This window comes from Gobio gobio (assembly GCF_949357685.1).
Source record: "Gobio gobio genome assembly, chromosome: 20".
NCBI lineage: Eukaryota > Metazoa > Chordata > Actinopteri > Cypriniformes > Gobionidae > Gobio > Gobio gobio.
In genome coordinates, this window is record NC_137113.1 from 6,512,179 (window position 1) to 6,524,231 (window position 12,053).

General features: G+C 37.4%; 1 protein-coding gene across 2 annotated transcripts in view; it reads left to right on the plus strand.

The window, feature by feature from the left end:
* fdxr (ferredoxin reductase) overlaps positions 1 to 12,053 on the plus strand; it is a 59,359-nt gene that overhangs the window by 28,901 nt on the left and 18,405 nt on the right. For both annotated transcript variants that reach the window (XM_079845693.1, XM_079845694.1), the window contains one exon: positions 9,881 to 10,059. In XM_079845693.1, coding sequence (XP_079701819.1) covers positions 9,881 to 10,059 — 179 coding nt within the window. The remainder of the gene's footprint in view (positions 1 to 9,880; positions 10,060 to 12,053) is intronic.

The following is a 12,053-nucleotide window of genomic DNA, read 5'->3' on the forward strand; positions in this document are numbered from 1 at the left end:
ACGGTTTACAGGGACTTGGTGTGCTATAATTATAGCTGTGATATAATAATATTTGTAGTATTTTTGATACAATAATATTTGTATATGTAGGTATCTGAGCACTGGCGATTCATTCACCACCATTACCAGCAGTTTTAGGTTGGGCATCAGCACTGTAGATGGGAAAAACGGATGCGAAAAACGCAGAAAATCGAACCTGTTTCGATTTTTTTTTTGACGGACGAAACTTTCGGAGGCAGTGTGCAAGCGTGATTGACGTTATAACGTGGGGGCGAATTTATTTTTTGACGTGCGAAAATTTTGCATGCGAATTTTGGACTCAAGTGTGCAAAGGCCTTTACAAATATAAAAAAATGATGGCGCATTTCCGGCAAAATCCAGCAAAACGCTCCACTCATGAACCGCTCACACTCACCAGTAAAACTACGTTCACTCATATCCCACTCCGACATGACGTGCTATAATTGTTGCAGCCATTAAGGTATTTATTTTTATATTTATGTTTAAATATTATAATATGGGTTTTTTATGTCTATGTTGTCGCTCTGTCTATATGTCGATTATGAAAAGTGAACAGCATGAGATAGGACACATCATAAGATGAATGGAGTTGATCAGACATGATTCATTGACCACTTCAGTAAGTTTTGTTTTGGATAAATTGTATCTTAATTTTAATCAATGTTTCATCAGCCAATTGGGGCATTCTGGGTTGAGCGAGCGGAGCTTAATTGGTCAGTATTATTAAATTGCAGACAAAGATTTTGGATAGCTAGGTTGGTGTGGTAGAGGGCCCAACATCATATTCTTTCATAGGGCCCAAAATTGCTAGCGGCGCCCCTGGTGACGAGACACTTATCTCACGAGACGAGACACAAGATTTTTACATAGTATTTTTAAGAAATCCCCTATGATGAAATACATGACTAGAAAAATTGTTTCCAGGTGAATTTGAAGTGTTTTAACTCATCATCTTGTAATGAATGTCATTTCAGTTCTACTTTCTGAGTATGAATCATCATATGCAGCACGGGCGTCGGAACCATTGTATATGGGTGGGACAAGACCCACCCACTTTTTACGATCAATGATATTGGACCCACTCACTTTTATCGTCTCTAACATTCAGCACATGTCTGTTTACCTACCCCTAATCGATAAACACTTATTATTAAACACATATTAGACGCTTTATTTCCACTTTTCTAATATTTTCTTAATTTGTATTGAAAATAAATGCCTTTCCGATTTGATATGTGATGGCAAAACGGAGAAGATTAATTTTGGCGAAAGCAGGACTCGAACCGCGGGTCGATTTGTGTCAAAACTAGATGCCGTGCGTCTTACCCCTACACTACTATCGCTCTCAATGATATGGCGATTTACGTAATTTTGTCTTTCCGACCTATACGTTTACCAAGTAAAGCTGTACTTGTACTTAATGTAATTGGCATCTACTCTAGTAAAAAAATTCTGAGGACCCACCCACATTATTTTTGCTTCCGACGCCCATGATATGCAGTAAAAGACAACAACTGACTGGCTTCTGTCCTGTATGATTGTCTCTTCAGACCTCAGAACTGCACATAATGTATACACAATCACTTCTTTTGACCTCCTAACTGAACTCCTTCCCACAAATTTATCATAGAGATTAAGTGCAAACAATAACCATAATACTATAATCCATAAGTACTCAATATTCAAAGTGCAAATAGAGACCACATTTTTCTTCAAGCATGATACAGAGCTAAGAGATGGTTACAATGAGATTATATTGGGAGATATTCGCGTGCCTCAGGGAGCCACTTTCAAACAGTGGTAACGTATTGAAATCGCGTTTGAGTGCGCGTTCCCATTTACTTTCAATATTAATTTTGCGATCGTGCGTACTCAGTGAATAGGGAGCGGTGGTGCTGAACGCACATTTTAAAATAGAAGTCTGACGCTTCTGCTGCGTAACGAGTTCTCTGCCACTGGGCAGTCCACTAACATGTAACACACACTCGTACACACTCTCAATGGGAGCACTTCACTAACACGTAACACACACTCAAAACACACTTATTTTACAGTTATATTGGTTTTATTTCTATACAAAGCAAAACTAGAGTGGAGGCGTAATGTAAATGTAGCGTTGGCATATTATATCCTAACTTCACCCTCACACCCTGTCATGACAATATGACACGAGACAGCTTTTCACCTTAGTGATGTCCGGTTTGCGAACGAAACGTTCTTTTGAACCGGTTCTTTTTAGTGAACCGGTCGAACCAGTTCACCAAATCGGACTGAATCGTTCTAAACGGTTCGCGTCTCGAGTCAGCGCTGATCCAAAAGATACTAAAGTTACTAACTTTCTGACATGAGTGACAGTCCCTCCGACTAGAAGTAAACTAATAACCTGAAGTATATGCTAGTAGACGTGCTGAGAGAACTGATGAGAACTCACGAGCAGCTGAGCTGATACTGAGCATGCGTGTGTACTACCGAACGTACAGCGGTTCTCGAGTTAACAGTTCTCGAATCTGAACGAATCTCGAATTTCTTTCGGACATGTTCGATACTGAAAACCGATGAGCTGAGCATGCGTGTACAACCGGATCATCAGTACAGAATCGAGAACCGTTTCTGTCGGACACGTTCGATACTGAGAACCGATGAGCTGATAATGTGTGTCATTTGTTCAGAGGAACGAGATGCAGGTTTCATGTGTATAAAATAGTGCTGGGCATCGATAAAAAAAAAAAAAACTCATTAATTGCATTTTTTCTGTAATTAATCGCAAGTTTTTAATATTTTAAGTTTTTAATATTTTGATATTGTAATAATTTCAGTTACTCTCCAAATTAATGTTTTTTATGAATGAAGGCCAGTATCACTGATTCTAAAGTCTCTATGAAACATTAATGACGTTACATTACAGTATAACTGAAAGCTCCCAATTTCAACATTTATTAGGCTTTAGAAAAACAACTTTTAATTTAAAGGAAATGTATTTCAATTAATCATAAAATCGCCCTGATATGTAGGGTTGGGAACCGAGAACCGGTTCTTATGCAGAACCGAAACTGATTTTTGAAAAATACCAGAACCGCGCGAAATTCCTAAGTTTCGGTTCCGAAAACGGTTCTGGTGCAATGTGTGTGCGAAGCGCTGGAAGCGAATCCTTTCATAGCGAGTGACAGCCAGTGTTGCCAACTCCGTGATTTTCCCGCTTTCCCGTTTTCCACTGTTGCCGCGTGCTGTGTTTCATGTCCGCGGGTTGAAACGAGTGTGCAATTGTGCGGGTTTTGTTGTGAAAACCTGGCAACCCTGGCTCACCTCATCATGAATATTAATTACGTTGCCTGCCGCTTCCAGGAGGGCAACGCAGTTCAGCACTGAAAGCCCTCGCGCTACACATTTACGGTTTTGCGTCAGATATTTTCTCGTTGACCACCAGCATAGCGAAGAGAAAGTCACAAGTATGGATTCATTTCCAAAGAATGAATGATAATGAAGCAAAATGTAACACGTGAAAAGTTAATAACATGCAAAGGAGGCTGCACTAGCAATTTGACAAAACATTTGCTACAGCACAGAGTGCCTCAGGGCTTATACCAGATTTATAGTGAAAGGCATATATATATATATATATATATATATATATATATATATATATATATATATATATATATATATATATATATATATATATATATATATATATATATATATATATATATATATATATATATATTTGTCAACCGTTGAGTCACCATGGTTTAGGTAAGCGTTTAGGCACAATTACCTTTGTAATGCTGAATTGCAATTTATTATTTACAAGTTCACTGAATAACTGAATTACTATTAAATTAATATATAACTAATTAATAAATATAACTAATAAATATAATTTATAACTTGGTTTTATTCAGAGACAGAGAGATAAAATAAGACAATTTCAGAGGTGTTCATTTGAAAAAAAATGTGTTGCAAGAATGGCTTAATTAATACTGTAATATATGTACAGTACAGGACTTTTTTGACATTGCCAACCTGTAAATAAATTTTAGAGCAAGTAATAAACACAAAATGGATTGTTTGAGTTGCGTATTGTGCCTTTTTCCTTTACCACTATTTGTTTAATAATTTTAATGGAACCGGAATCGGAACCGGAATCGTTAGGCGGAACCGGAACCGGAACCGGAACCGGAAAATTTCTCACGATTCCCAACCCTACTGATATGTCACTAGACATTAAGAAATCATGTTAATTTCAAATATTTATATCACTGACAACAGTTGTCCGGCCAGGATATTGTCATTTTAAAAGTGAAGTTGCAGCCCTCAACTGATGTTGATGTTGACAGGTTGTGTTTTGGCCTGAAGCGCCACCCTCCACCTGTCTACTAATCACGAAGTCAGTAGTGTTTCGGCCCCCGGGTTGCCAGTTCTGCTCTATTTACCACAGCTGCAGCTACAAACTTTTTGGATAAAAAATAACCATTTGGATACACTGCTCTACAGTAATTTGAAAGTGATTGCAGTACCAGTTTTGGCCACAATCTTACATACATTTCCTTTAAGTGAACTTAAAACAATCTTTACATAAACCCATTATAATAAATGTTATTTTTACCTGTGGCCTTCCCTGTTAGACATAAACAGAAATGTAATAGTTATCAAACACCTTTCTTAACTGCATAAATAATAAATGAAATATAGATTAATCATCATTAAAGCTACAATTTTCTGTGTTCCCGTTGTTCTGTGATGAACATTAATGACAGGCATCATCAGAGCTCCTGTCACTTTAAGAGCGGCCGCTGACGAACATGATGCGGATCTCATGCACTGTCCCGCGCATCTCATTTCCTCACAACTCTTTAAGTTCCTTTAAGACGTTATTTAACTAATTTAAGACTCCTAATATGAGAATACTCAAAATCCTCTGTGTTGTTGTTATTGTTTGTTTAAGAGCAAAAGAGGACTCGATGTGAGCAGGAAACTGCCGCTAGTCTGTCTGTGCGTCGAGTGTGTGACACACACACACACACAGACAGGACATTGGCATACAGCGCGTTCTCTTGTGTCTTGTCGTGCTTGGGAGCATTTACATGAATAGGAGCGTGATCATGCAACGCTAAGCAAAAATGGATATAAAAACGGACGCTGCGTTATTTGCGTTAAATATTTTTAAAAATGAATCGCCTGCGTGAACGCGTTAATTTGCCAAGCCCTAGTATAAAATGAATAATGTTTGAAACATGTCCATCACATAATTGCTGTCTTATCATTATTTTAAAGTTTGGAAACACAATGCATTGTAAAACGGTCAAACTAAACATGTATTTGTTATATCAATAATTATATTTTCAGGAACAGCCTATTTAATTTCTAAATAAATTGATATAAATCTTAAAATGTATTAATCAAAACAGTAGTTTTGATATAGACTATTCAGCTGCAGCAGTTCTCAGCTCAGCACACTTATACACTGATACAGCGGTTCTCGAGTCAGGAACGGGTTTCAGCGGTTCTCGGATCATCAGTACAGAATCGAGAACCGTTTCTTTCGGACATGTTCGGTACTGAGAACCGATGAGCTGAGAGACTGAGCAAAGTGAGCATGCGTGACAGCACCGTCTGAACCGAACTGTTTCTCTCAGACAGCTGATGCTGTGCTGATAATATGAGCACGGGTGGACCGAGGACTTGTGTAAGTTTATGTTATGTCAATGTAAGTTTATTTAATCACTGTAAACATCGACATTTAATGCTATTGTTTTTTATACTGCTAAAGACTTGGATTCCCAATGCTAAACATGGACAAAGTTTAAAAAATTAAGTTTGACGTTTGATGTAGTATTTCTGTGCCAAAAATACTCCTTCCAGTTTCTCACAAGTTTCGGAAAGTTTTTTTCTCCCGGAAGGGCGCGTGCACCCGTCGACCAGAGCGAGAGAGCAAAAGCAGTATGCCCATCAACGCGATTTGCTCGGCTTTAGGGAAGTCGTCGGCTGCACTGCATAGGTCACAGGACTTCAAGAAATCAACAATGTCACCAAAGAAGTGTGTTGCTCACTTACAAAGCATCTAGAGGTCTGTCATTTTTATCATAGGTACTCTTCAACTGTGAGAGACGGAATCTAAAACAAAAATCCAGAAAATCACATTGTATGATTTTTAAGTAATTCATTTGCATTTTATTGCATGACATAAGTATTTGATACATCAGAAAAGCAGAACTTAATATTTGGTAGAGAAACCTTTGTTTGCAATTACAGAGATCATACGTTTCCTGTAGTTCTTGACCAGGTTTGCACACACTGCAGCAGGGATTTTGGCCCACTCCTCCATACAGACCTTCTCCAGATCCTTCAGGTTTCGGGGCTGTCGCTGGGCAATATGGACTTTCTGCTCCTCCAAAGATTTTCTATTGGGTTCAGGTCTGGAGACTGGCTAGGCCACTCCAGGACCTTGAGATGCTTCTTACAGAGCCACTCCTTAGTTGCCCTGGCTGTGTGTTTCGGGTCGTTGTCATGCTGGAAGACCCACGACCCATCTTCAATGCTCTAACTGGGGGAAGGAGGTTGTTGGCCAAGATCTCGCAATGCATGGCCCCATTCATCCTCCCCTCAATACGGTGCAGTCGTCCTGTCCCCTTTGCAGAAAAGCATCCCCAAAGATGTTTCCACCTCCATGCTTCACGGTTGGGATGGTGTTCATGGGGTTGTACTCATCCTTCTTCTTCCTCCAAACATGGCGAGTGGAGTTTAGACCAAAAAGCTCTATTTTTGTCTCATCAGACCACATGACCTTCTCCCATTCCTCCTCTGGATCATCCAGATGGTCTTTGGCAAACTTCAGACGGGTCTGGACATGTGCTGGCTTGAGCAGGGGGACCTTGCGTGCGCTGCAGGATTTTAATACATGACGGCGTAGTGTGTTACTAATGGTTTTCTTTGAGACTGTGGTCCCAGCTCTCTTCAGGTCATTGACCAGGTCCTGCCGTGTAGTTCTGGGCTGATCCCTCACCTTCCTCATGATCATTGATGCCCTACGTGGTGAGATCTTGGATGGTGCCCCAGACCGAGGGAGATTGACCGTCATCTTGAACATAATTTTCTAATAATTGCGCCAACAGTTGTTGCCTTCTCACCAAGCTGCTTGCCTATTGTCCTGTAGCCCATCCCAGCCTTGTGCAGGTCTACAATTTTATCCCGGATGTTCTTACACAGATTTCTGGTCTTGGCCATTGTGGAGAGGTTGGAGTCTGTTTGATTGAGTGTGTGGACAGGTGTCTTTTATACAGGTAACGAGTTCAAACAGGTGCAGTTAATACAGGTAATGAGTGGAGAACAGGAGGGCTTCTTAAAGAAAAACTAACAGGTCTGTGAGAGCCCGAATTCTTACTGGAGGGTAGGTGATCAAATACTTATGTCATGCAATAAAATGCAAATTAATTATTTAAAAATCATACAATGTGATTTTTTTGGATTCCGTCTCTCACAGTTGAAGTGTACCTATGATAAAAATGACAGACCTCAACATGCTTTGTAAGTAGGAAAACCTGCAAAATCGGCAGTGTCCCAAATACTTGTTCTCCCCACTGTATGGCTGAATCTGATTGATAGCCATGGTTTATTTAGGATAATGTTTTTTTCCCAAACGTTTAATGATGTCACAGCTTTCAGACGCTCTCAATGCAATAGCTGTGCGCGTTCTGGATTCTTTAGCTCCGCCCACACGATTCGCCTCCATCCGCTCGGTTTTATTCGGGAAGAATCAGTACAGCCTATCTTTCTTTTATAAATATAATAAAACTAAAGACTTTTCAGAGATATGAAGGATGCAATACTACTCTATAGGTACTCAAGATTGACATGAGATTGACTGAAACTGAGTGTGAATCCCCCCCTTTAAGAAAATTTGCCATGTACTCTATCTGATATATATCCACAATAATCGATATTGAATCTAATCGAAATTTGAATCGAATCGAAATCTTGTGAATGGAAATCGAATCGAATAGTGAAATTTGTCAATACCCAGCCCTATTAATAAGGCACATTGACTGCTTTTATAGTGCCGTTTTTGTTGTGTGGAAAATATAAGTATGAAACAATTCCTGCCTGGTTTCCAGGCTAAACTGACAGTTTTAATTCTGTTTGGTCTTTTACTTGTCACCAGTAATCTTTTCCAGACTTATTTTCTCATGCACTTCCAGGATCTACACAAGACAAAAAGACAAACACTTTGAACTGTTTTTTATAAGCAGGAGTCTAGTCTAGAGCTGATAACAAAATACATGTGTGTGTGTGTGTGTGTGTGTGTGTATTTCTATTTCAAGCAAAGAATTATGATGTGGGTTCATTTGCTCAACGGATACAGGAAGATGTTTATAGTTTTTTGAGAACAAGAAAAACAGGAAACAGAAAAAATTATCATTCCTCCAAACTTTTGACATGATGCTGTTTTTGTAATAGTTCCAGGTTGGGGCAATTTTTTTTTAGCATACTACCATTTGATGGTTTTGGGTCAGTTAGATTTTTGTATTAATATTAATATTTATTAATATGTTTAATCAGCAAGTATGTGTTAATTTGATCAAAAGTGGCAGTAAAGACATTTATAATGTCACAAAAGATTTCTATTTCAAATTAATACTGTTCTCTTGAACTTTCCATTTTTTTCTATTCATTCAAAAATGTATCAAGATTTCCAAGAAAATATGAAGCAGCTCAGCTGTTTTCAACATTGATACATTGATAATAATCAGAAATGTTTCTTGAGCAGCAAATCATCGTATTAGAATGATTTCTGAAGGAGCATGTGACACTGAAGACTGGAGTAATGATGCTGAAAATACAGCTTTGATCACAGGAATAAATGACACGTTACAATATATTACAATCAAAAACAGGTATTTTAAATTGCAATCATATTTCACAATATCACAGTTGAACTGCTTGTTTGATCAAATAAATTCAGCCTTGATGAGCAGAAGAGACTGACATCAAACACTGTATATTCAACTTTGAAAGTATAAACGTATATAAAAATGTTCTTGAACCTTCTTTTATAGTCTTTTGATTTTTACTGCTGATGGTTTTATATATATATATATATATATATATATATATATATATATATATATATATATATATATATATATATATATATATATATATATATATATATATATATATATATAAATTTTAAAACCTTATCTTGTCCTCCACATCTTTGTAAACCTGATGTTGTGGGGAATTACATGACAGCATTCCGTCTGGTACATTAAGGGACTTTTACTTCTCGTTGCCTTCTTAAAATGAAAGTTTACAGATCATTTGCATACGGGCCATTAGTAGCACTCTTTGCATGTTTGAGACTTAGTGATCTAGGGCATAACAGTCTTTCAATGTGTGTGTGTGTGTGTGTGTGTGTGTGTGTGTGTGTGTGTGTGTGTATTAAATGATTTTTAATTAAAAATGTAATAATACATCTCCTCCTCATAATGATGAGTGGGAGTGGGAGAGTGTGTGTGTGTGTGTGTGTGTGTGTGTGTGTCTGTGTGTGTTTGAATGCACCTGGTAAACCCTACATTTATTAGGGCCAAATGTCTCCAAAAGGATAGTAATACCAGGAATTTTTCTTGTGGGGACATTTGTTGGTCCCCATGTGGAAAACAGCTTATAAATCATACTAAATTACTTTTTTTTAATGTAAAAATGCATAATTTTTTTCTGTGATAGGTAGGGTTAGTGTAAGGGGGTAAAAAAACTGTTTGTACAAAATCATTATGCATGGGAACTCAGCGTGTGTGTGTGTGTGTGTGTGTGTGTGTGTGTGTGTGTGTGTGTGTGTGTGTGTGTGTGTGTGCGCGCTAATTAGACCTTCCCAGGCCGAGAAAAAGACTGACGGAGTTAATGATGAAGGCTGTAAAGGAAGGAAGAGAGGATAAATTGGGAAAGTGCTGGGGTTTCCGCTTCTTTCGCAGTCCCGTGGAGGTTCTCGCCGGGGCTGATGGGAAGAGAGCTACAGGAATCCGACTGGCTCTTAATAAGCTTGAGGTAAACGTGCAAGACCGCGTCACCAAATACCCTTACTTAAATACTCTTAAGTGTGTGGTCCTAATGTGTGCAATTCATCCACGTTTTTTATTTTCAATGTCTCAGAGATCACGATCTAAGTGTTCCAGATGGATAAAATCATTAGCGTCATATCTGATTTATGTTAAGGACTGTTCTACTTATGACAACATTAGTGTTTATGCTGTATCACTCCCCTGACCTGATTTTAGATCATAAACAAATCTCTAGCCACCAATCATCCTGTTGGTCTGATTAGAACGGGCTTTCCCATATAATTTGAGCCAAATAGTTTCATGGTTCTTGAAACTGGAAAGTCCTGATACCCTTCAGAGAGAAGAACAACAACATCAGCTGTTCAACTTGTCAGAAGTGTAATCAGCTGTGTCATAACAGATTCATCATGGTTATGCTTTCTGTTCTGTCAGTTTGTAATTTGTGCAATAGGAGAGGAGAGTGTTTTGTTTAAGGTGCCCTTGAATGAAAAATGTAATTAACCTTGGCATAGTTGAATAACAAGAGTTCAGTACATGGACATCACATACAGTGAGTCACAAACACCATTGCTTCCTCCTTCAAATGTAAATCTCGTTTGTGAAAAACACCACGGAAGAACAGGTGACAATCTCAACATAACACAGAGTGTGACGCAACCGTCGGGATCATTAATATGTACGCCCACAAAATTTGCATATGCCAGCACATGTTCAAGGCCAGGCCGAACTGCACAGCCGAATCATCGGGAGTTCTGCAGGTATTGTGAAGAAACAAGCGTCACGTGAGGATAGCGAAAATGGCAGATCATGGAAATAAATGTTATGTTCCAGGCTGTGCAGGGGACGTTTTCATAGCCTTCCCACAGAACAGAACTGTTTTTTATAAGCAGGAGTATGGCAAGCCGTTTTAACTTTTATTAATTCGCAGGATATGTATTTGTGATATCAACAAAGTTAATTAATGATATCAGAAATTAGATTTCGACTAGTAACAATGGCAATTTTTGATATCAGAAATTATATTTTCACTAGTAAAAATGTTAATTCTTGATATCAACAATGACATCATCACTCGCAGAAATCGAATTGTTGATATCAAGAATTAAATTTCAACTAGTAAAAAATATTATTCTTGATATCAACAATTTATACAATGGGAATGGCAATAGGCAAGCCGTTTTAACTTTTAATCAATCGCAGGATATGTATTTGTGATATCAACAATTCAATTTTCACTAGTTAAAATGCTCATTTTGATATCAAGAATTGAATTTCCACTAGTGAAAACTCTAATTCTTGATATCAGTAATTGTATTTTCACTAGTGAAATGTCCCCATAGGCGGCCATTCAAAATCAATTCTTGATATCAACAATTGATTTCTTACTAGTAGAAATTCCAATTTCAGATATCAGAAATACAATTCTTACTAGTAAAAATGCTAATTTCTGATATCAATAATTACTTTTTTACTAGTGCAAACATCTATTCTTGATATCAACAATTGAATTGTTACTAGTAATAATGTTCATTTTTGACATCAATAATTTGATTGTCACTAGTAACAATGTTCATTTCTGATATCATGAATGTGATTGTTACTAGTAAGAAAGCCATTTTAGATATCTGGAATTCTATTGATATCACAAATACATTTTCAGATATCAAAAATGAACATTTTTACTAGTAACAATTCAATTGTTGATATCAAGAATAGGCATTTCAACTAGTGACAATTGAATTCTTGATATCAGAAATCCGCGTTTTTATGGCAAGCCGTTTTAACTTTTATTAATTTGCAGGATATGTATTTGTGATATCAACAAAGTTAATTAATGATATCAGAAATTAGATTTCGACTAGTAACAATGGCAATTTTTGATATCAGAAATTATATTTTCACTAGTAAAAATGTTAATTCTTGATATCAACAATGACATCATCACTCGCAGAAATCGAATTGTTGATATCAAGAATTAAA